Source organism: Physeter macrocephalus, unplaced genomic scaffold (assembly GCF_002837175.3).
Source record: "Physeter macrocephalus isolate SW-GA unplaced genomic scaffold, ASM283717v5 random_86, whole genome shotgun sequence".
Taxonomy (NCBI): Eukaryota; Metazoa; Chordata; class Mammalia; order Artiodactyla; family Physeteridae; genus Physeter; species Physeter macrocephalus.
The window spans coordinates 80,081-104,371 of NW_021145372.1; the positions used below are offsets into that span (position 1 = coordinate 80,081).

The 24,291-nt window shown below is 59.3% G+C and overlaps 2 protein-coding genes across 3 annotated transcripts in view; one reads left to right on the forward strand and one right to left on the reverse strand.

The window, feature by feature from the left end:
• The window catches only part of AIP (aryl hydrocarbon receptor interacting protein), a 15,766-nt gene extending 6,025 nt beyond the window's left edge, over nucleotides 1–9,741 (forward strand). Inside the window, exons 2-7 of one of the 2 annotated variants that reach the window (XM_055082335.1) lie at nucleotides 3,357–3,581; nucleotides 6,610–6,789; nucleotides 8,026–8,304; nucleotides 8,694–8,870; nucleotides 8,973–9,114; nucleotides 9,430–9,741. In XM_055082335.1, the coding sequence (XP_054938310.1) occupies nucleotides 3,483–3,581; nucleotides 6,610–6,789; nucleotides 8,026–8,304; nucleotides 8,694–8,870; nucleotides 8,973–9,114; nucleotides 9,430–9,635 (1,083 nt within the window). In that variant the 5' untranslated portion in view covers nucleotides 3,357–3,482 and the 3' untranslated portion in view covers nucleotides 9,636–9,741. The remainder of the gene's footprint in view (nucleotides 1–3,356; nucleotides 3,582–6,609; nucleotides 6,790–8,025; nucleotides 8,305–8,693; nucleotides 8,871–8,972; nucleotides 9,115–9,429) is intronic. The other variant, XM_028483892.2, reaches the window with a different exon arrangement.
• A 605-nt stretch (nucleotides 9,742–10,346) lies between these two features.
• Nucleotides 10,347–23,859, reverse strand: PITPNM1 (phosphatidylinositol transfer protein membrane associated 1). The gene is made up of 24 exons (XM_024133443.2): nucleotides 23,703–23,859; nucleotides 22,634–22,751; nucleotides 20,924–21,138; nucleotides 20,717–20,838; nucleotides 20,287–20,511; nucleotides 18,256–18,582; nucleotides 18,083–18,178; nucleotides 17,889–17,996; nucleotides 17,114–17,175; nucleotides 16,770–17,020; nucleotides 16,260–16,449; nucleotides 16,054–16,161; nucleotides 15,660–15,817; nucleotides 15,366–15,571; nucleotides 14,739–14,909; nucleotides 13,911–14,075; nucleotides 13,534–13,682; nucleotides 13,300–13,410; nucleotides 12,747–12,863; nucleotides 12,385–12,533; nucleotides 12,149–12,298; nucleotides 11,885–12,068; nucleotides 11,463–11,591; nucleotides 10,347–10,839 (listed from the first exon to the last, which is right to left on the reverse strand). The coding sequence occupies exons 2-24, from the start codon at nucleotides 22,709–22,711 to the stop codon at nucleotides 10,576–10,578; spliced, it is 3,735 nt and encodes a 1,244-aa protein (XP_023989211.1). The 5' UTR covers nucleotides 22,712–22,751; nucleotides 23,703–23,859; the 3' UTR covers nucleotides 10,347–10,575.
• Between the last annotated feature and the right edge of the window lie 432 nt (nucleotides 23,860–24,291).

The following is a 24,291-nucleotide window of genomic DNA, read 5'->3' on the forward strand; positions in this document are numbered from 1 at the left end:
TTTGGCTGTGTTGGGTCCTCGTTTCTGTGCGTGGGCTTTCTCTAGTTGCGGCGAGCGGGGGCCACTCTTCATCGCGGTGCGCGGGCCTCTCACTGTCGCGACCTCTCTTGTGGAGCACAGACTCCAGACGCTCAGTCTCAGTAGCTGTGGCTCACCGGCCCAGTTGCTCCGCGGCATGTGGGATCTTCCCAGACCAGGGCTCGAACCCGTGTCCCCTGCATTGGCAGGCAGATTCTCAACCACTGCACCACCAGGGAAGCCCTATTTTTGTTTTTATTTCCATTTCTCTACGAGGTGGGTCAAAAATGATCTAAGCAAGATCAATAATATTTTAATGCATTATTTTTTAAATTTAAATTTAAAAAAATCGAATCAAATCAAACTCCATGGTGAACAAAATATCAAAATTTTAAATAAAAGCAGGATTCTATCTTGCATGACTCACTTCACCCTGGTCCTGGCCTTGCTTTGAGCAAGTTACATAACCTCTGTGTGCCTCAGTTTCCTCAGTTGTCAGATGGAGGTGATAACAATGCTTCCCTCATAACATTAATTTATGATTAAATGAGTTAGTACACAGTAAGGAGCATAACACAGTGCCTGGCACATGTAAGTACTAGATCAATGTTTTTTTGTTTTGTTTTGTTTTTTAAATATGTCCAGAATTGTTGAGACTGGGAACTTTTAAAATTTATTTATTTTATTTATTTGTTTACTTCCGGCTGCATTGTGTCTTTGTTGTTGTGCACAGGCTTTCTGTAGTTGTGGTGCGCGGGGGCTGCTCTTTGTTGCGGTGCGCGTGCCTCTTATTGCGGTGGCTTCTCTTGTTGCGGAGCATAGGCCCTAGGTGCGCGGACTTCAGTAGTTGTGCCGTGTGGGCTCAGTAGTTGTGGTGCACGGGCTTAGTTGCTACGTGGCATGTGGGATCTTCCCAGACCAGGGCTCAAACCTGTGTCCCCTGCATTGGCAGGCGGATTCTTAACCACTGTGCCACCAGGGAAGTCCTGGGCTGTGTTCTTATTTCCTAAATACTTTCTGATTTTTATTGCTGTTGGGAATGGAAACTTATTCTCTATATTTGGGGGTGGGTTATTGTTAGCATTAAGAGTGTTATTAATTTGGGGTAGCTTATTTTATATCCCTGTAACATTGCTTACTCTCTAATTTATTAAAATTGTCTGTAGATTCTATTGGATTTTCTGTATAGATATAATCACTCACATGTCTTTTTCTTGGTTTATTGCTTTGAGCAAGACTTCTAATACTTTGCTAAACAGCATCATTTATAGAGAGCATTCCTTACTTTGTTCCTGATGTTGAAGGGAATGTGAATACTTATTCCATCATACTTAATTGCATATGGCTTGTGTCATCCTGAGAAAGTTCCTCTTTTTTCCTGTGAGTTTTTATCATAAATAGTCCTCAAAGCAAACTTCATCAAGTGCTTTTTCTGCATATTTTGAGATAATCATATGAGTTTTCTCCTTTAATTCACTGATGTGATGAATTACAGTAATGGGTATTTCTTTCTTTCTTTTTTTTTTTTGGCCGCGTGGTGTGGCATGTGGGATATTAGTTCCTGGACCAGGAATCAAATCCACGCCCCCTGCACTGGAAGTCCAGAGTCTTAACCACGGGACCACCAGGGAAGTCCAGTAATGGATGTTTCTAATGTTAAACCATTCATAATTCTTGGAATGAGCCCTACTTGATCTTGATGCTTTTTTTTTTTTTGAGAAGAAAATTAAAAATTTTAATTGTGCTTAAATACACATAACATATAAAATTTACTATCTTAAACATTTTTAAGTGCATAGTTCAGTAGTGTTAACTATATTCACGGGAATTCCCTGGTGGCCTAGTGGTTAGGATTCCGGGCTCTCACTGCTGTGGCCTGGGTTCAGTCCCTGGTTGGGGAACTGAGATCCCACCAGCCACGTGGCAAAAAAAAAACCAAAAAAAAACACCCCAAACTATATTCACATTGTTGTACAACCAATCTCCAGGACTTTTTTATCTTGCAAAACTAAAATTCTACACCCATTAAACAACAACTCTTCATTTCCCTCCCTCTCCCCACTCACCTATCATTCAACTTTGTCTCTATAAATCTGACTACTCCAGGTACCTCATATAAATGGAATCAAGTACTATTTGTCTTTTTGTGAATGACATTCATTTAGCATATTGAGGTATTTTTATATATACTAGTGGATTTAATTAGCTGAACATTCATTTAGGATTTTTCATACTTATATTTATTAGTAAAATGGGTGTATATTTTTCTTGCCTTATGGTATAGTTATCTGGTTCAGAATCAAGATTAAAATAGCCTCATAAAATATGTTGGTTGGCTTTCCCTCTTTTTCCATTTTCTGGAGCAATCTGTATAAGATACAGACTACTCGTTGCTTCAGAATTTGGCAGAAGTTGCCTAAAAAACTTCCTGTGTGGGTAAAAAAAAAAAAAAGCTAAAAATAAACAAAGCATGTTTCCCTTTCACCCCAGAGGTTCCACCTCTCTCAGGGGACTTTTTGGGGGTAAATGAACCAGCATAAATATCTGAAGCCCTTAGCACGTGGGACAAAGGGGACGGACAATAATTCTTCGCGGTTATGAGGATGGAATGAAGACAGTGCACAGGTCCCAAGACATTCCCTTTATTCGGTTACCTAAACCTCGAAAGTGGGAGCAGAAAACTCTTACAGCTATTCTTCACAGCTAGTTTCCAGAGGCGGAGAGAAATGTTGTACTACCCCCGAAGTGCCTCACTTCTATCATTCCTATATTTCCTAATACTCACTGGGCAACTAGTATGTGCCAGACACCGCGGAGGATTCCATGGTGACGACACACCCAGCCAGGACCCCACAAGGGACTGTCAGTCTCTTGGGGAGTTTACGGTCCCCACAGGAACACAGAAACCCTCCTTCCTCTCTTTCTTACTCCTAGTTTTACTTATTTATTTATTTATATTTAAAGAGAAAAATCCAGGATGCAAAAAAGTCACGACTATTGTGCTAGGCATGCTAAAAGAAAAAAACCCAGAAAGGAATACACAAAAATAGTAGTTTTAGGGGGTGGCGTTACCGATGGGGCCCCAGCCCCCGCTCCATCCTAGTTCTGTAACGCTGTTATACTGCTCCTACAGCTTAAAATAGAGTGGCTCACGGCCACTTGGGAGGGCCCAGTCTATATCAGTTCAATGACACAATTGCGGACGCCCCCGCCCCGCCCGGCCGACTCTGGCCCCGCCTCTCTCACCTCCCCTAGACAGTCTCAGGCCCCGCCCCTAGTCACACCCGCGCGCTCAGCCGCAGCGCAGAGAACCAATCACTGTCCGTTTCCACGTTCAGGCCCTTTACGGCGTCTGCCCTTAGCCAAAATGGCGCCAGCTCGGAAGTTGCCGAAGTTGACGAAGCAGGTCCGGAAGCTGCCGAGCGAGTCCGGAAGTTGCCGAAAGAGAGCAGCGGGGAAGGAGGATGGCGGATATCATCGCAAGACTCCGGGAGGACGGGATCCAAAAGCGTGTGATAGAGGAGGGCCAAGGAGAGCTCCCTGACTTTCAGGATGGAACCAAGGTTCGTGTTTATCCCCTTCCCTTAACCGTCCGTGGCGCGCTGCGCACGCAAGGCGGGAGGAGGCTGTAGGCGAGAGATTGCGCATGCCCAGATAGCAGTGGTCGGTGACCCTACCTCTCACATGCTGAGCTCGACGCTGATTGGTCTGGTTTTAAGTAGAGGGTGAATTCGGATGCGTCTGCCCCGCCCCCTGGCTTGGCCGTGTGGCCACATTGGTTGGGGAGGCCGGCCGTCAGTCATTATAAACAGGTTGCGGGAGGTGAGAGGATTGACCCTACTGCTTGCAGAGACCCAGCCCTGGAGAAGGCCCTAAACCGGAAGCCTGGGCTCTGGGAGGGGCCCCTGGTTTGCAAGGTTCAAAATCTATAGGCGGAAGGGCCTCCTGAAAACACAGACCAGCTCCCATTTCTTAGATGGGAAAATTGAGGCCCTGGGACGCACCATCCGAGAGAACAAACAGGCCCAGAGGTTGGGTCTGCCAGACCAGAATCCTTTTGGCAGCTTTCCGAGCGCTCTTCGTGGCATTGCTCGGGACAGGTAAGGGCTGGGAGATAAAGAGCCTCCCATCTTCCTCCTTTGCACATCCAGGCCCCCATCTCCAGCCTCTCCGGCCCCTTCCCCCAAACAATGTACATCTTCAGGCTTACCTGTTCTGCTAATGCAGTTTCCTCCTCCTGGAGGGCCTTTCCCTGTTGCCACTTGCCTGTAGAGTAAGGAGCTTCCTAGGGGCAGCCCCTGTGCCCAGCAGAGCAGTCACATAGGACATGCATCTTGAGCGAATGAGTAAAGAGCCTGGCCCCCAAAATAACTAAAGTGACATACCTGGTTGATGACTACAACAGTTTAACATTTAAAACGTACTGGGGCCACCAAAGTAAGAGCTACTGTGCCGAGATCCAGCAGGGAGAGATCCTAGCCTTGCTCAGTGTGAGCGCTCTGAGGCAGAGCTGCACAGCCCTAGTGATCAGAGATACCAAGAGGGATCCTTTCCCAGATGAGAGAAGGGACGTGGATGTGGGTGGATTCCCCCATGGGCTGGGGGGTTGGTGGCCTTGAAGAAGGTCCTGGCAAGGGAGATCCTGGATGGAACAGACACCAGCTGGAGAGAACACTGTAAGAATAGTGAAGATCTGTGAACAGTGACCCTGAAGGAACAGGTACAGGTAAATTAAAAAACCAGTCACCGGCATTGATTGAGGGCTCACATGAGCACCGTGCTAAATGCTTCACAAGTTTATTTTCTTTCATTCTCACAAGACGGGTAGGTACTATTGTTGACCCCATTTTACTGATGTGGAAACAGAGCTTAGAGGAGTGGCTAGGGGTGGTGGTAAAGAGTGTGGGTTCCTCTAACCATATCCTGTGGAGGATTCAGTCTTTAGACCTCTTCTCTCTTCACTCGCCCTGAGATGATCTCATCCAGGCTCATCTCTTTTATTCATTTATTTATTTTATTTATTTTATTATTATTTTTTTTTGCACGGTACGTGCGCCTCTCACTGTTGTGGCCTCTCCCGTTGCGGAGCGCACAGGCTCCGGACGCGCAGGCTCAGCGGCCATGGCTCACGGGCCCAGCCGCCCCGCGGCAGGTGGGATCTTCCCGGACCGGGGCACGAACCCGCGTCCCCTGCACCGGCAGGCGGACTCTCAACCACTGCGCCACCAGGGAAGCCCCAGGTTCATCTCTTTTAAAAAACTCTCCATGCCTGGGCCACTCCCAGATGTCTATCTCTAGCCTTCCCTCTCCTTTAAAGTTGATATCCGGCTCCCTGCTCACCATCTCCACCTGGATGTCTGGTTGGCACCTCAAACTCACCTGCTCCCCCCAAGCCTTCCCATCTAAGTTAAGGGCACCTCCAGCCTTTTGGTTGCTCAGGCCAAAAACCTCCCAGTCTCCATGGCTCCTCCTGTTCTCTCACTTCCCACAGAAGATGCTCAGAATACACCGGTGATCTGACCACTTCTCACCACTTCTGCCACTACCACCCTGGTCCAGGCCGCCATCGTCTCTCTCCTGGGTTATTGCAGTAACCACCTTCCTGCTTCTGTCCTCCCCCCGCTCCAGCCTGTTCTCATCCCAGCAGCAGCAGAACCCACGTCAGATCATGTCCCTCCTCTGCTTGGAACCACCCGGTGGCTCCCAACTGAGAGTGAAAAAACAAACTCCTCACCACTGCCTGCAGGCTCTGTGAGGTCCAGCCTTGCTGACCTGGTGACCCCATGATGCACAACTCCTCGCCCTGTTCACTCTGCTTCTGCTACACTGGCTTCCCGTTTTGTGAGCACACCACACGCTGTCCCTCTGCAAGGCTTTTGCACCTGCTATTCTCTTGACCTAGAACGTTCCCACCCCTTCCTACCCCAGCATCTGCCTGGCTTGCTTCTCCCTTCAGATCTCTGGGGTTTTTTTGGCCACACAGCACAGCTTGTGGGATCTTAGTTTCCCGACCAGGGATCGAACCCGGGTCCCGGCAGTGAAGGCACTGAGTCCTAACTACTGGACCGCCAGGGAACTCCCTCAGATCCTCAGATCTCTGCTTAAATGTTGTCCTCGCAGAGACTCCTGCCCCCTAAACTCACCCTGCCTTACCCTGCTGCATTTTGATTTCCGATCCATAGCACTTAGCTCGACCTCACACAGCACATTTTGAGGCCCATCTCTTTCCTCTGGAAGTTCCATGTGAGCTCCACAGGGGCAGGGACTTTTGTCTGTGTTGTTCACTGCTGGGCCTAGCGCAGAGCTCAGGCATGTTGTAGTGCTCAGTAAATATTTGTTGAAAGAATGATTAGTGCCAGACTGCTTGGGCTCCTGTCCCAGCCCGTCCATCCACTAGCCATGTGATTTGGACCCCTTCCCTCTTGGTGACAGTATCCTCACCTGGGTGGTGCGGTAAAGCCAGGTGTAAGGTTGGGCGGTGACCCCTGGGAGAGCCCTGTCCCTTGTGCCATCGGCGGGCTGCGAGCTGGGCTTGTCCTTGGGGGATGGGGGAAGGCTGTGCCCTTGTCTGATCCCATTTGCGGCCCGCAGGCCACGTTCCACTACCGGACTCTGCGCAGTGACGAGGAGGGCACCGTGCTGGACGACAGCCGGGTGCGCGGCAAGCCCATGGAGCTCATCATTGGCAAGAAGTTCAAGCTGCCCGTGTGGGAGACCATTGTGCGCACCATGCGGGAGGGCGAGATCTCCCAGTTCTGCTGCGACGTCAAGGTACCCGATGCCCTGTGCCTGCCTGCATCTGTCTGGCCGCGCCCAACGGCTAGGCCACCACCGACTCCCTCCAGGGCACCACACCACCAGGACACTGGCGTCCTGGCCCCTAGTCCACCTTTTCCTCTTCCTTAGCCGGACTGCAGCCAGGGACTGGCTGTTAAATGCAATGACCCACACAACTCCTTGCTTCAAACCCCTCTGGCTCCTGGTCACTGTCGAGCTAAAGTGTAAGCCATAGATGCTCACATGGCCCTGCAGGGTCTCCCTCCCACTCACCTCCCTGTGTTTCCATCCCTTTCTTGGCCAAGATCCTCCCTCCCACTTCAAACTGAATTCCTGGGTCACCACCCCCGGGAAGCCTTCCCTGACTACTGGTGGTTGACTTGAACCTCTTCTCTGGGTTCCCCAACCCCTCACGCTCTGCATGGCCAGGATCTGGTCCTCTGTCTGCATCTAAGCTACTTCAGGGCAGGGATTGGGCCTGTTTATCTTCAAAACGCACAGCGTGGGCCAGCCCAGAGCCAAGACTCAGAACATATCTGCTGGCTGGATGAATGTTAGCCGAGCAGTCTGCCCTGTGCAGGGTCAGTGACGGGAGCTGGTTAGACTGGGGCGAGGGTGGTCTGGCTCCCACCAATCCCGGCAGATGTTCCTAGTGGAAGGTCAAAAGCTAGGTCCCCAGGAATTCCCTGGCGGTCCAGTGGTTAGGACTCAGCGCTTTCACTGCCGTGGCCCCGGGTTCAGTCCCTCGTCGGGGAACTAAAATCCCACAAGCCTTGTGGCCAAAAAAAAAAAAAAAAAAAAAGCTAGGTCCCCTAGGCCTGAGGGTCTCCCCTGAGGGTTTTGAGGTTGCTGCCCTAATCCCACCTCGGAGATAGGCCCTGAAAGGGGTGGGGATGGGGCAGGACAGAAGAGACGCTGGGAACAGGATGTGGAGGGACCCCAGTGATGGTGAGGAGCCCAGCTTGTGGGCTGCAAGCCTGGGAGGAGGAAGAGGAGGAAGAGGTAAGAACTCCACTGGGCTTGTAAGGACAGGGGAGACCGGTTGACAGCGGGAGTGTGTGTTTGTGTGGAGGTTGGCAGCGTAGGTGCTTGGCTTGGTTTGGTGGCCAGAAAGTGTGGCAGGAGCCGAGGCCCGCACCGGGCTGGAGGGCTGGGAGGCTGGAGGAGTCCCGAGGGAAACGCCCTCCTGTGTTTCTGCTGAACCAGTTCCTGCCCCTCTCTGGGCCTCAGTGTCCTTTCTCAGATGGTGATGGGGCAGGGGGCTGGGCCTCTTGGGCCGGTGACCAGCCAGCCCACTGGTGCCCACTCACCCTCCGGCAGCATGTGGTCCTGTATCCGCTGGTGGCCAAGAGTCTACGCAACATTGCAGCTGGCAAAGACCCCCTGGAGGGCCAGCGGCACTGCTGCGGCATCGCCCAGATGCACGAGCACAGTTCCCTGGGCCACGCCGATCTGGACGCCCTGCAGCAGAACCCCCAGCCTCTCATCTTCGACATCGAGATGCTTAAGGTGAGGGGCCACCAAGCCCCAGGCACCTCGCCAATCTTCCACTGTCCAGCTTCAGAGCGGGTGCCGGTCCCACCTGCCTGCCCAGAGTTGGTGGGCTCACTGACTGTTGGTTGGGCTTGGGGTGCGGCAGGTACAAGGACACCTTTGTGGAACCCCTGGCAGTGTCCTCCCCCTCCTTCAGGTCTCTGCAAGGGCAGGGATTTTCACCATCTTGTTCACTGCTCTATTTCGAGAACCCGGCACAGTGCTGGGCATGTAGGAGATGCCACATAAACGTTTGTTGAATGGTCAGTGAATGAACAAGTGATTCTGTTTCCGGTATCCAATGTCCGAGGCCCGGCCAGCCCAGAGGCTGGCCCTGGGCCCTGACTTGGCCTACACCCCGGCAGGTGGAGAACCCTGGCACGTACCAGCAGGACCCATGGGCGATGACGGATGAGGAGAAGGCAAAGGCAGTGCCGGTCATACACCAGGAGGGCAACCGGTTGTACCGCGAGGGCCGCGTGAAGGAGGCTGCCGCCAAGTACTACGACGCCATCGCCTGCCTCAAGAACCTTCAGATGAAGGTGCCGCCTGGAGGCTGCAGTGGGTGAGCGGAGGGGGTGAGGTGGGGCCAGGGGGCCCAGGTTTCAGCATCTTTCGCCCTCTCCCTCCCCCCACCCCCCCAGGAACAGCCTGGGTCCCCTGACTGGATCCAGCTGGATCTGCAGATCACACCACTGCTGCTCAACTACTGTCAGTGCAAGCTGGCGGCCCAAGAGTATTACGAAGTGCTGGACCACTGCTCTTCCATCCTCAATAAGTATGATGGTGAGCTCCGGGCACTGGGCCGCCGGGGTGGGCCAGCGGGTGGTCAGTAGAGCAGCCTCCTCCGTAACCACTGGGCACCGGGGCACGAAACCCCCATCCTGAAGTCCCGTGGGAACCGGACCAAATACCGTCCACCCAGGCAGGGCCATGGGCCCTGTTGCGCCAGCGAGACATGAATGGGGGTTCGGGGTGGGGTTGGCATCCTCATGGGCTCCGTCCCGTGACGGGCCCCTGGTGCCAGAAGTCAGGCTAAGTAGCTGGCTGGTCCCCCCTTCATGCCCTCGTGTGCCTGCTGCCCACTGGCGCCCCCTGCAGACAACGTCAAGGCCTACTTCAAGCGGGGCAAGGCGCACGCGGCAGTGTGGAATGCCCGGGAGGCCCAGGCTGACTTTGCCAAGGTGCTGGAGCTGGACCCCGCCCTGGCGCCCGTCGTGAGCCGCGAGCTGCGGGCCCTCGAGGCAAGAATCCGGCAGAAGGACGAGGAAGACAGGGCCCGCTTCCGGGGCATCTTCTCCCACTGACAGGGCCCTACTGGCCCGGCCACCCTGCCCAGCTCACTGCTGCTGCTAGCAGTGCCCCCGCCCCCGCTGTATCATGCTTCTCTGTATATAAAGGCCTTATTTATCTCTCTCTCTCTCTCTCTCTCTCTCTGGGCCTGCCGAGCTGATCCATTGGGAGAGCTGGGGTCATCACCCCTCATTTCCTGATCCTTGGGTGGTTTGGGGAGGCAAAGAATTGGGGTTCTAATCCCAGCTCCCCATTCACCAACTCTGAGATCTCTTTGGGCCTCAGTGTCCCTGACAGAGAAGTGAGGGTGGTCTCTGTCACAAAGGAAGTGTTTCTTGCTGGCCAGGGCTAAGGTGCCTGGGAGCTCTCAGTCTTAAGGGGGAGAGGAAGCAAGTGCAAGCCAGGGGCCCTAGTGTCCGGGTGAGGTGGGCTCCCAGGGCAGCCCTCTTCCCTCGGATCCCATGGCCTCAGCTAGTGCAGGCAGAGGTTCCAGTGAGAAGCCAAGTGTGGGCCCCTGGAAACTGAAAGGCCAGCCCGGGTGGTGAGGGGAGGGCGGGGGGTAGGCTGACTCTCCAGGCCCCGATCCTGGCCCTGTCCTCTTGACTCGTTGCATGACCCTGGGCACATCCTGGCCCCTCTTTGCCCTTCAGCGTCTCTCTTGAACTGGAAACTGGGCTGGGCTGGGCTGCCCTGTGATGCCACGCAGGTGGGCAATCAGGTGGGGTGCAGGTGGTGTTTATTTTCATAGATTTACACACACTGGAAAAGCCTCTGGGCCCTTGCTGCTCCCTTCTCCCATCCCCAGGGCTGGGTCCCCCAACATGAAAGGGGACTAACACCGAGGGGCAAACAGAGATGCAGGATGTGGGGCTGGGGGCCCAGCCTTCCACATGCGGCCACTTGGGCCTCTCAAGTGTGTGAGTAAATAACCCAAGTCCAGCCACAGTCTGGGCCTCACTCTTCGCTGTCTAGCTTGAGGCTGATGCTTCGGGCCTTGCCTCGCGCCAGGGTGGTGGGCGGCGTCCCTGGGCCCTCCCGCTCTGCCTGGCTGGGGCCCCTCGAGCGAAGCAGCTGGCTCTGTTTTCGGAGGAAGTCCACAGGGGCGGCCCCGCCATAGCTGCTCTTGGCCAGGGCGGCCCTCGAGGGTCCCACGGGGGCATGAGGGTGGGAGCTGGCCTCCAGTTGGCCCAAGTGGGCCACATAGCCATCTGACAGGAACTGCGGGCAGAGGTGGGCAGGGATGAGGGAATGGCTGGTCTCAGGCCCACACGCTGCCCTCACCTGTCCTCCCCAGGGTTCTGGGCAGTGCTGGCTGCGTTATAGGCCTGGCACAGCCTGACCAACCCCAGGCTGAGCCAGGGCACCTTTACTCCTGGCTCTGCCCCTCTCTGGGCCTCATCTCGAGTTTCCTCATCTGCAGAATGGGATTTTGGAGGGAAATAACAGCAGCTGACGTTTAGCAAGCGCTTGCTTTGCGTGCACGCCGACGTGCGGTAAATCACGTGCTCTTCATGGTAGCTGCTGAGGTCTGGTCCATCTTACCATTTCCATTTGGCAGACGAGAAACTGGGGCTCAGAAAGGTCCAGGCCTATGCCCAGGACCGTGCCAAAGTGGGACCAGTACTCAGGCTCTTGAGCATATCATCAGTCCCGGCCTGCCCGGCACCTCCAAACTGCTTGTGACCCCCGTCCTAGGAGGAGCCCAGCTTCCCTGACGCCAGCCACCCTTCTCACAGCCGCCCGCCTTAGGTGCTTCTTAACACACGGGTGGTCCTTCTGGCCCAGACCCAGGCTCCCACGCCCCAGCTGCCTCGCAGTCCCCACCGTCACCTGGGCCTCACCTGGCACTGCGCCTGGAGCTTCCGCACGGCGCGGCCCACGATGTAGGTCTGGCCCGGGGGTAGGCCCAGCGCCGCGTATACGGCCACGTCTTTGGGGGACCCGTAGCCGGCCACGATGTTCAGTTCCACCTGTGGCCAGAGAGGCCAATCAGCAGCCCCGGGGGGCGGAGTCGTGAGGCAGGGGGTGGGGTCTGGTGGGCATCCGGTTCAGAATGTTTCGGGTCGAGGCCATACGGTCTACCTCACCAGGTCCGGCTGGGGTCGGGACCGGCCGTATCTCTATAGTTGGCCCCAAGGACAAGGGGCCCCTGGGACCACGAGGGCCTTGGTGGTCTGTTAGGTTCGGGGGCCGATGGGGGTGACACCAGATGGGCCTCCTCCCGGGGCGACGGCGGGGACGGGACCCTCCCCAGGCGCCGCACCTCCTGCACCAGGCTCTGCAGAAACACGGCCTTCTGGCGCAGCGGGTCGTGGGTGAGGCCATCGCAGAAGGAGACTACGCCGTGGGGGAAGTTGTGCTGTGACAGCCAGGCGACCACGCGGTGCTTCTGCATGTCGGGCCGGCCCGTTACGTACACGATCAGGTAGCCCGCGTCCTGCCAGTGCCTGCAGGGTGGGGCGGCGGTCAGCGCCACGCGCCAGGGGTGGAGACCAGTCACCACGGCGAGCCGGGCGGCCGCTCCTACCTGACCACGTCCACGGCGCCGGCGCGCACCTTGGGGTCGCTGCCCATGATGGAGACGCTGGCGGTGAAGGAGCCGTCGATGCTGAACACCACGGCCTCGGTGCTGCGGGCCACGACCGTCAGGCAGCACTCAGCGTATGTGTGGTCGCCCCTGCGGCCCAAGGGCTGCTTGAGCGACACAGGGGCGGGGCCCAGAGGATCCCCGCCCCGCAGAGGCCCGGCCCGCCCCGTGCTCACCTGACCACCATGCGCACCGGGTAAACGCCGATACCCAGCGCGCGCTCCCCGGGCACCGGGAAGGTGAGGCGGCCCGAGCTGTTGGTGACCTCGGTGCCAAAGTGAATCCACTTGCCTGACAGCGGCTGCGTCATGATGTAGATGTCCACCTAGCAGGGAGAGTGGGCGAGAGGGTCCCCCTGATGCGGAGTGGAGGAGGGCCGAGGTGGGCCTGTCGTCGGGGGTGGACGGGGTTGGGGGCTCAACCTGGTGGGACCGGGAGCTATCCGTGGGACAGGGGGCAGCACCCGGACCTCCCACTTGGGGCGAGGTCGGCCCGAGGGCAGCCGGTCTACCCGGGACTGAGGCCCCTGTGTCCTGACCTTCTCTCCGGTGAGCGTGACCACATCCAAGGGCCCGTACATGAAGCGCCCGTTCAGCACCTGGGGGCGGCCCTCGCACACCACCGTGTCGCTCGCCCGGTGGTTGGAAGTGACGTTCTGGCGGGAGGAGACGGCGTGAGCCCGCAGCAAAGAGGTGACAGGGGTGCGGGAGGTGCTGGTGAGGGGGACCCGCGCTCAGACTGGGGTGCTCGGCCTGGAGGAGGCGGGGTCGCTGCGAGAGAGGGGCGAGGCCCGAGGGGTGGGCGCTTCTGCTGACCCCATCTGAGGTCATGAGGGCCTCTGTGTGGAGGGCGGTTCCGAGGGGGCGGAGGCATGACAGGATGGGGTGCAGAGGATGAGGAGGTGGGGGGATGGTTAGGGGAGGAGACCCGTTGGTACCCAGGGGCGGGGCCGAGGCATGAGGAGGTGGGGCCAGGACCCAGGACCCGGGGCCAGCGGGCGGGATTGGACCCCGGAAGGTCTTGAGGGGCGGGGATTCTGGGGAGAGTAGGCGGGGCCTCGCTCTTGAGGGCTCGAGGGGCAGGGCACGTACCCGGATCTTGACTTGGGTGCGTTTGCGCTGCCACTTCTCCCTGGGGAAGGCTGGGCTGTAGATGGACGGCTCCTCGCACTCGGTCAGCTGTGGCCGCTCCTTCTCGATCACCTGCGAAGAATCAGACCCAGCAAGGCCACGTGAAGGGGGGAAGGGTGCCTGGGGCTGCCCCTCCCCCAGCCCACGGCTCCCTATCATTGTCCGGTTCCCGTCCCCCCGCATCCCTGGGCCCACCTGGCGCAGGATGAAGGCCACCACATCCGCCGACTCCCAGTAGCTGGCGTGGAAGAGGTGGGGCAGCGAGACGGTGGGGAAGGCGGTGAGCGCCTCAGGGCAGTACAGCGAGTAGTCAATCCGCTTGGTCCCCCACCAGCGCTCCAGGACTGTACGGCCACGGTGGGCAGTGAGTCAGCAGTGGCCGCCCACCCCATGCCCACCCGTCTGGCCCCTAATGCTCTTCCCTCCCTCTTTTCCGCCAACCCTGCTGAGTCTGGAGTTGGGTGCTAGGGCACGCTCGTTCCAGAGCAAATGCTGGGGGCAAGGAGGTTTCAGCTGGGCTTTGAAGGTGGAATAAGTATTCCCTCCCCGGGCTGGGCGGCTGGCTGACTTACTCTTAACCACCTCACTGGCGGTACTGGGGGCAGCTGGCTGGGCTGGCAGATCGTTGCCTAGCTCACTGCCCTTCCAGAAGGCACCGCTGGCAGAGGTGGGTGTCGAGGGCACCAACATCTCCAGCTCCTCCAGAAAGAGGCCTGAGTGGGCCTGCAGAGTGTCAGCTGTGGGTGGACAGGCGACCTCAGTGGCGGGCTGGGCCAGGCCGCCCTCCTGTCTTCCCAGCCAAGGTTCCAGGACAGCCTGGCCCCCATCCCTCCACCATCTCCCCTGCCAGCCCTCCCTGGTCGGGTCTTGGCTGAGGCTGAGCTGCCCCACATCTGGGTGGAGGTGAAGGGTGGGGGCATCCCCTCCTGCTAGCTCACCCCAGCTGCATTCCTGCCAGCATGACTTCCGCCACCACCTGGACCCAGGCCCGCTTGTCTCATGGGGCCAAATGGCTACTCACTCGCGTGCACGTGAGTACACACCGCAAACCAATACACGAACACAGGTGCATGCAACGACACAATGCATCTCTACACACAGACACACCAGCCCCTCTGCCCCCGCGGTGGTGGGTGGCTGCTCTCAGTGTCACCACCTCCTCCCTTCAGCCCAGCCGTCACCACTGCCCCCAACTTCTGGGCAGAGAATGTTAGAGGGTCTTGGGGATCCAGACTGCCCAAGGGGCCAGGGGAGGGCTCCCTGGTCCTGGGAGTGGTGACATGAGAGAGTACCAATAATGTGGGAACTACCTCATGTCTTCCTGGGAGGCGGGGGCCCACACCCGTCCCTCACTGTTGGTGCCCTCCTCTTTCTCCCCTTTATTTTGGTAGGCGGCATACCCAGCAGCAGCGATGAGCCGTCTCCCAGGGGGAACTTCTGGTAGCGCGGCACAGCCAGTGGGGCGATGGCCTGGAACTTGGGGGCCAGCAGGGGCTCAAGGCGGGAGGCGCAGGGGTCGGCCGCGTGGAAGAGGTTGTAGATCTGCTCACAGGCTGGCCGCATCTGGGCCACTGGTACCCAGAAGATAAGGGGGGAGGGGATTCAGCTGGGCATACTGGGAGGTAGGGGTTGTGGGAAGCAGCACCCTGACACGCTGTGTGACCCTGAACCAGCACTTCCCAGACTCTACTCCCTGGGGGGGTCACCAGGGTCCCGCTTAAAAGTGAGACAGGTCTCTCGGCTCAAAAGAGATCAGAGCCTTCGATTTGCTGATGTTCAAGATGAAGCGTTCCCCATGCCTGTTGGACCCCTTCTCATGAAGAGCATCTGTGGGTATGAGTTCCTCCTGGTGCACTTTGGGACCCTTGGCCTTGGCAAGTCCCTTCTTTCTGGGCCTCAGGTTTTCCCTCTCTAGCCAAGCCATTTATGTGTACAGTGGGGAATGGCATAAACACCCCCATTTCAGGTGAAACAAAGAGGAGATGGGGGAGGGGCAGGTGAAGCCCACCCCCACCCTGAGGGCTCACCCTCCAACGTGGGCATCACGGTTTTCCGCAGAGCCAGCACCAGGCCCAGAGGGGAGCCAAAGAGGAAGAAGCCGGAGACCTTGAAGTCAAGGCGGGTGGCACTGGTGAGGCCATCAGGAGCCACAGAGGCGGCGGAGGGTGGACAGGCGGCTGTGCTTGCCCACCTGGGCTCCCCAGAGGAGGGGGCTGGGGGCGCCGTCTGCAGGCTGGGGGAGGGGCAGGAGGGCGCTCAGTGCTGCTGCTTCCGCAGGCCAGCACAAGCCCAGTCTGGGGCTGATGGGGCAGGAACGTCACCTGTTTTGAGAGCCTTCGGGCTCAGGACTGGCCATGTCGCTGTGGGTGTGCCGGGCAGGCAGCACCGAGGGCTCTGGGCTGGCCCGGCCCAGTCCCTCCACCCCATCTGCCAGGGGATCCCGCACCGGGCCAACCTCCGGGGAGAGCAGCTCACGGTTCTAGACGGAATAGGGGACAGAAACAGCCTTAGGACTGGAGACAGTCGATTTCTCCTTATTTGGAAGTGAGGAAAGAGGCTTGGGGGTTGGGCAGGGACTTGAACAAAGAGCAGAGCCCCAGCGGAGGGGAATGAGGCGGCAGGGGGCAGGCCGGAGGGAGGTCGTACTCCAGGGGCAGAGACCCAGAGCCCCCCGGCCCCTGCGGCCCCTGCGGAGGCAGGTCCGGCCACACTGACCACGCTTCCTCGGCGGCTGCTGCTCCGGCTCCCGGGGCCCGCGCTGGCGCTGTGGCAGAGAGCGTCGAAGCCCAGGATGCCACCGACGCCGTCCCCAATCAGCACCACCTGGGTGGGAGGGCGGCGCCATCAGGAGGGGCTGCAGCAGAGGCAGGAGGATGGGGGGCCCCGCGGCAAGGTCCCCGGGAACATCCCTAACTCCTGACCTGCCCGCAGAAGCCGACACCCTCCGACGAGCGCAGGAAGGCGGCGTAGGCCTGGTTAGTGCGGGCGATGACCGTGGCCACGGCGCCCTGGTAGCGGGAGGATGAGGTGGCCAGCAGCGGCAGGGCAGCCAGTGGAATGTGATCCTGGGAGCGGGACAGGCTGTCACCGTCGTGGCTGTAGGGGCTCAGGCTGTAGGCGGAGGGGGTATAACGGATGGGTGGGGGGCCTCCAGGCCCTCCACTGCCCCCTCTAAGTCCCCTTGACCTGTTGGCAAGTCCTGGCACCGGAGGGCCTTTGTGGGGACCATCAGTATCCCAGAGGCCTTTGTGATGGAGCCATTGACTAGAGACTGAAGTCCAGCTGGGTAGGTGACTAGCCCAGGAGTTTGGCTTCCTGGCCTCCTCCCCCTCCCCCCATGGGGCCTCTCTGGTCCCAGGAGCCCCCAAGTGGCTGTCCACACCTTGGGGACCCTGTGTGCCCCCCACCCTCACCCCCCCCCCGTCCAGTACTTGGAGACAAGGGCATAGGCAGTGGCGCAGATGGGTGGGCAGGGCACCAGGCGCAGTGCCACGTGGCCCAGGGCCTCGGGGAAGTGGACGCGGGTGATGGCCTCGAAGGCCAGGCTCAGCGTCTGCACATCCGCCTGCTTGGAGTTGGTGTCTCCAGGGCCCGAGTCTAGGATGTTGCCGCTGTGCAGGATGAGGAAGAGGGCGTGGACCGCGCACGTCTCCGCCCCCGGCTCCCCTGCTCCATCCGGGCCCTGCGGGGCACAGAGGGGATGCCGGGGACGTCAGAGCAGTGGCCTGGCCAGCGCGTGGGCAGAATGAGACGCGGGGTGGCCGACCATACTCACTTCTGGGTCCCTGGGTGCTCGGGCCCCGTCCCCGATCTCTTTGGTGGACTCGGTTCCAGGGTCTGCAGGACGGGGAAAGCCAGTGAAGGAGACTGAGGGGTCTGTGGGGATCCCCTCGTCTGGTACTTCGGGTACCCCTGCTCTGCTGTCTGCCTGAGCACCCACCCCCGCCCCCCATCTTCCTCTGACCTTCTCCTCTCTCCCGACTCTCCCAGGTCATTTCACGTTTCTGCGTCTTTGTGCATGGCCAGTCCTGCTGCCGACAGGCATGCTTCTCCGCGTGTTCCAGGCCTGTTTGCCTGGAAAATTCCTTCTAATCCTGCCCTGTCCAATATGGTAGCCACTAGTCACATGTGCCTATTTAAACTGAAATGAATTAAAACACGATACAAAATTCAGTTCCTCGGCCCCACTCGCCACATTTCCAGTACTTGCTAGCCACACGTGGCTGGCTAGCGGCTGGAACGTTTCCATCACCTTGGACAGAGCTCGTCCAAGCCTTCAAAATCCCGCTTAGACATCACCTCCCACATGGAGCCTTCCTGGACTCCAAATGAATTCCTCCATTCTTTGTGCTGTGTCTGAACCCTGAATACACGCCGCACATCCATCCATCCACCCGTTATCTGCTCATTATTCGTCTGTGTATTTAATGAGCACCCTTTCCGGACGGACATTCATCTTAGGACCCCATTAAACTGAGGAATGAGTTGTTCTCCAAGTCCCCACCGCACACGGAGTGCTGGTGGCTGGCAACCGGCTGCGGGATCTTTACCTGGCGCCCCCTCTGCCTCCACGGGGCAGGCGAAGGCGTCGATGAAGTCATTGGAGTTCCACTTGGTCATCTCCTTGGGGAAAACCTCGTCACTGTCCGAGAAACCTTCTGAAGGGACCAGGGGCTGCGTCACGGGCTGGCGGGAGCGGCTCAGGGACCGCCCCCCCCACCCCCAACAGATCTGGGGTGCCGACCGTGGGCATCAAAGAACTCCTCCTCAGAGCTGTTCTCAGAGTCTCGCGCGATGTTCTGCATGCGCCACTCGGACAAAGTCTGGGGAGACACGCCCCCTGCAGGGCCACGTTGCCCTCAGCCTGGGAGTCCAGCCTGAGGGCCGCTCCCTCCCGTCCCCATGCCTCAGCCTCACCTCCATGCTGGGACGAGTAGGAGGAACGGGAGGAAGAGGACCACTGCTTGCCGAAGCTGGCATCGGGCGAGGCATCGGGGCCTGGGGGGACCTCGGGCCCATCGGGGGTGCCAGCACGGCTGGCCCCAGCCCGGGCCTCAGTGCTTGGCTTCCCGGGGGGCTGGGCCTCGGGCCCCTCACTGCCTGCGTTGCACTTGGCCATGCGCTGTGCCAGCATGCGGGCGGTCTCTTCCTCCAGTGCCCGGATGTCAGCCATGCTCAGCTCCGTCCACTCGTCCTGCCAGCACCAGGCCTGGCGGTGGGCCCGCAGCATCACCCGACGCAGACCTGTAGGCGCCCAGGCATCAAAGCCATGCCCTCCCCACCCACATGCCCCAGCCCCGAGTTTCCCTGCCACTGCAGCCACATGCCCAGCCCATGAGTTCAGGTAATGGCTCCCCTGGGCACACCACCCACCCAGGGCCACAAAGGAGGGCAGGGTGAGCACTGTCCGGGAGGCGGGAGTGGAAACCGGGGCATTTGTCTTCCTGCCCCACCTCCCTCCCTGCCCGCTGCCTCTTTTATCCCTCTGGACACCCCAACTCTGAGCGCTGAGCCCACCCCAACACCCTGGGAAGCTGGGAGCGATGTTTGTTCTTGCTTCTTTCAGCCGGCTTCCTGCTGACTTCTTCAGAAGAGTTAACAATTAAGGCATTGATAGTTAATGAAATTGTTGACGGTTAATGAAGGTGTTAAGAGTTAATGGAAGTGTTGGCACTTAAGGAAGCAAAACATGATACCCATTCTGGGATGTTTTCATCCTAAGCAGAGGAATAAAGTTAGAGACTTCAATATCTAGGAAATAGAGTCATAATGATTGAATTATTGTTATAAACTTCTGGAAGGAAATACATCAGAATCTTAAGAGTGGTTATATGTGGGCGAGTTTCATTTTTTTAATTTGTGCCTTTTGGCATTTTTCCAAATTTAAGATAAGGTGCCTGTATTACTCTCTGAGCTAAATTTCCTCATCTGTAAAATGGGAATAATAATTGTCCTTACCTTGAGGGGTGTTGGGGGTGTTAAAGGAGATCTTGCATGGGAAGTGATTAGCAGAGAATTGGGCATGTGGTGATCAAATACTAGCTTTTTACTATCTGGCCCAACCTCTTCCTCACTTACAGAAGGGAAAATTAAGGCGCAAAGATGGGAAGTAGCTCCCTGGAGGAGAGGTTCCATGAGGGTCCGTGGTGGAATGGAACCCAGGTCCCTGGACACCCCCATCCTTCTACCTGCAGGTAGTCCACCCTCAGACCTGGGAGGTGGGGCAGGGCTGAGCCACAGGAACTGTGTGGGGTTAGTTTTAGGGGGGGCATGAAACAGGGCCTCCTGGATACCAGGGCCAAAGGATGGGACCCGGAGAAAACGACAGAGTCGCAGCTTTGGCCTGCACTCCTTAGCGTGTCGCGGGTTAGAGCTGGTGACCCTCCTGAGGTCTCTAAGTCTCGCTTGACCCACAGAACACTGGAGAGTCTTAGAATTTTTTTTTTTTTTTTTTTTTTTTTTTGCGGTACGCGGGCCTCTGACCGCTGCGGCCTCTCCCGTTGCGGGGCGCAGGCTCCGGACGCGCGGGCTCAGCGGCCACGGCCCACGGGCCCAGCCGCTCCGCGGCACGTGGGATCCTCCCGGACCGGGGCGCGAACCCGGTTCCCCTGCCTCGGCAGGCGGACTCTCAACCGCTGCGCCACCAGGGAAGCCCAAGTCTTAGAATTTGAATGGATGAGAAGCAGCATCTCTGAATGTCAGAACCGGCATGGACCTCAGAGATCACGTCGTCAGCTTCTCGCCCTCCTGACTCTCACCCGCACAAGGCGAGGCTCCCCCAACCCCTAGCTAGGCTGTGCGGCACCCCTCAGCCTCAGTGCCCACCACATCAAGTGGAAATGGCGGCTTTATGTTTCTGTGTCCCCAGTAGACTGGGAGCATCCCTGGCTCAAACGCGCGGCCTGGTGCACGCTGAGGAAACAGAACCTCCCGAGGCTGGGTGCTCACCGACATCGTGGATGAACTGCTCAATCTTGGCCTGCATGCCCCAGTAGCGGAACTCAACCTTGCACAGCTTATAGGCGCACATGAGGGGCCCCGTCTGGGCTGCCGTGCATGCCCAGTCATCAGCCAGCGGTCCTCGGCCTGTCTTGGCCGAGCGGTACAGCCGGGGGTCTTCTTCCGCTTTGTACTCGCCTGGGGCCACTGCATCCCGCACGATGTCGATGGTATCTGGGGGGGTTCCGGCAGCACTGAGGAACACCAGCCCCCTCCGGCCCCTGCCACTCCGCCCCCACCTCGGGATTGGGGGGGCAGCTTTTCATGCACAGGAAGCCTAGACCGGGAGAGAGCCTGGGACTTGTCAGAGGCCGCCTGTTGAGGTGGCAGGTGTCCCGAGAGGGGCTCCACAGTCCCCCTCCCTGGCTCCAGGCCTCACCCAGGATGCGCTGTCTCCGCTCAGCCCCACTCAGGTTGAAGACATTCGGCTGCTGCCCCCCATCAGGCAGGTAATAGGTCTCTATTTCAATGGAGAATTTCTCCACAAAGGGGCAGGTGTACCTGGGCAGAGGGTGGGGGTGAGGGTCACGGCTGTGCCCACCAGGGCTGTTCCCCTCCTGGCCCCAGACCTGCCCCACCCACTCACCGGGTGCGGGTGTAGGGATAGGCATTCCAGGATTCCTCTTCCACCTGCAGGGCGGCCTTGGGCAGCAGTGCCCGGAACCAGCCTGGGATGTGGGAGCCCACGTGGTACACCTTGTGTGTGTACTGCCCACTGCCACCGGGCCCATCCGTGTAGGGCCTGTTGGCCAGGATCTCCACGCCGCTGCCCTCACCACTTGACTCTTCTCGGCTCTTTTTCTGCAGCCCAGGGCAAGAGTCGAACGGGCAGCTCAGCCCCAGATCAGCTCCTGGGATGGGATCCCAAGCTAGGCCTGGTCCCCTGTGCAGCTCTGAGGCCCTAGTCCCAGCCGTTCTATCTCTCTGAAACCCGACCCCGGCCCCCTGTAGCTCCTGGGGTCAGGATTACAGCCGCTGTCCAGTCCCCTATGCGGTTCTGCAAGCCAGGACTCATTCAGTCCTTCAAGGATTTGTTGTCTGCTCTATTCCAGGCATTGTTTGGGATTACGTTCCTTGGGATCTGTCGATGTACAGAACAAAGACCCCTGCCTGCCCCTGTGCAACTTACGTTCCAGTGGAGGGAGACAGATAACAGACAGAAAACCAAAAGAAGCAAATCAGAAGGTGCTAAGTGCTGTGGTACAAAGAAAGCACAGAATAGGGTAAGGGGGGGATAGATAGGGCTGGGGGCTGCAATTTTGATAGGGTGGTCAGGGAAGGCCTCATTGAGAAGATAACATGACCTTGATCTGAAGATGACCTGGGGGAAGGGAGGGTGCTGAGCAGGTGTGAGGTGGGGGCACTATTCGAGGCAGAGGGGAAGCCAGCGTAAGCTCCTGAGGCGGGCGCGTGCTGCGTGTGCTGCCGGCAAGGGGCCAGGGTGGGTGGGCTGGAAGAATCCAGGAGAGTAAAAGGGCCCCCCACCTTTCTAGAACCCCAACACCAGCTCCTGCCACACCCCTCATAGTTGGAGAGCACTCAGATCCCGTCCTTACATAGCTCTGGAGTTTGAGCTTGGCCCACTTAACCCTCTGAGGCCAGATCTCAGCCCCCTTGTCTGCTCAGACTCTGGTCCCACATTTCTGGGGAGCACGTCTGGAACGGGCACCGACCTCCTCCCCTCCCTGAGAGCCTGCTCTGGCTCATTCCTCCCGACGTCCAGGGCCAGGCCTCTACCCGCTTCCTCTTAGCCCAGACCTCAGCATCTGGGGTCCCTGCCTGCTCCTCTCTCTGACAGATTTGGGGCCTGATCCTCAGCCCATCTCCCTGGCCGCCTGGGGCTGCCAAGGTCCTCCACCCTCTGGGAACCCCTCCCAGTCTTTCCCTACCACCTGGGACCTCTCCTCACTTTCTGCCTCCTGCTCTTTGGCACCCTCCTGCGCTCCTTTGCTTACCCGCAAAGGATCACACGCTCTAAGGAGGATTAAAGGAGGTCGGATGGGGGCTGAGCGCACAGGAGGGGCTGGGCACTTGGCGTGGGGAGGCACCACTAGGCCCCTCTGCCGCTCTTCCCACAGACTTTAACCCCCATCACCCCTCCCCCACATCCGACCGGGGAAGCTCGCTCTCCTCCTCTGGCCTGAGCCCTTCCAAGCCCCAGAGCGGGACTGGAGGGGAATTGAGCTGGGCCCCGCCCCTGGTCCCAGGTGCGGCCTGCGCGCTCCTGCGGACACCCAACATGAAGCATACCTCCCCGCACCCCGCGCCTTGGTCGCCTACTTCCCACCGCCCTCACCTGGATCATGTAGAGCTGGGCCACCTGGTACTCGTCCAGGCTCATGGGCAGCAGAATGTGGTACTCCTTGATGAGCATCCTGAGGCGCTCGGCCGGCGGTGCGCGGCCTCCGCTCCCGCTGGCGCAGGACACCGCGCGGCCGTCAGTGCGGGGCGGCGGCGCGCGGCCCCGAGCCCTGCGCGAGGGCCGAGGGGCTCGGGCCCGGCGACCCCATGCCCGGGCTCGCCGCAGGGGAGGCAGAGGCGAGCCCAGCTCTGCAGCCAGCGCCGCGGGGGGCCGGGAGCCTCGGCGAGGCTGAGCTCTGACCTCTTTTCCGCGCAGCCCCCGCCCCCCGCCCGCCCATCGCCACGGCAACCGCGCGCTGACGCTGGCCCCCCGGAGCCGCGGGCTCAGGCCGGCGGGCTGGCGGGCCGGCCTTGCCTCTTCGGCCTCGGCCGCGTCCGCGTCCAAGCCCCTCGGAACGGCATCCCTCGGGGACCCGCCCCCAGGAACCCCCGGGCCCCTCCTTCCGGGCCCGCCTTCCACAACCGGCCCCTCGGGGCCCGCCCCCTGCATCCCTTTCCGCGAGTCGGTCCCGTGTCCGCCACTCTTGGACGTCCACTTAGAACCTTGTCCCCCAGGGTGTCTCTACGCGGAGCAGCCCCGTGCACCCCTCCTCTCAGCATCTCTGTCAGTGTTCCCCACCCCCCGCCCCCGAACCTACCTTCAAACACCAGATAACCAGCACCTCCGCCCCCTAGACCTGCCTTCCCCACCCTGGCCGGCAGCCCAGTCCCCAACTCTCCCCTTCCCAGCATCCTTTCTGGACCCCCGGCACTTGTCTACGCAGCCGCCCCATCATCCTTCCCGAGGGCTGACCCCTCTTCGGGCTGAGGCAGAAGCGTCCCACGGGCCCCCGCCCTGAGAGACCCCCCTCCGAACACCTGCGCCCCGGTTTCGCTGCAGCCCCTACCTACACCTCGCACCCACTGAGCAGGCGAGAGGCCCCCGTTGTCTCCACTTCCCTCTGCTCCCCGGCGTCCCCGTCCCCCGCCGTGCTCTTGGCCCGCCCGCCAACGTCCCGGCTCACCTCTAGTTTAGGGCGGGCGCCCCTCACCCGGTACGGGCGGGGGCGGACGGGAGGCGGGTCAGAGTGCCCCGAGCCCCGAGCCCCGGCCTCGGATTCCAGCGGTGACCGGACCCTCTGGAGGCGAAGCGCCGGCCCATGGCCCCGACCTTCCTCCAGGTCTGCCCGCCCGTGCCCCTGCTGTCCCCTCCCCGTCGCCCGCCGCGTCACTGCGGCCGCCCCGCCCCCTTCCTGGGCCCGGCGGCCCTCCCCCCAACCCGGGCCGGGTCCGGGCAGCCCCGCCCGCGGCGGAGGAGGGCGGCCCCATTCTTCCTTCCCCTAGGCGGCGGGGGAAGAAGAGGTCCTTCCCCAAAGGCTGGCGCTTCTCAGTCCCGTGGTTCTTTGGGATCCCCAAAGCACTCTGGGTTCCCACCTCCACCCTGGCCCAGCCCTCCTGTGTGCTATGGAAATATGACAGAGTCCCATTCCCAACTTCCCAGGCCCTTGGATCCTGGGGCCCAGGGTGGGGGAAATGCCTCGCCGTCCAAAGTGCAGCCAGAAGCTGGTCTCTGACTTGCCTCTACCTAGCTGGTGGGGTTCCAGTGCCCCAGAC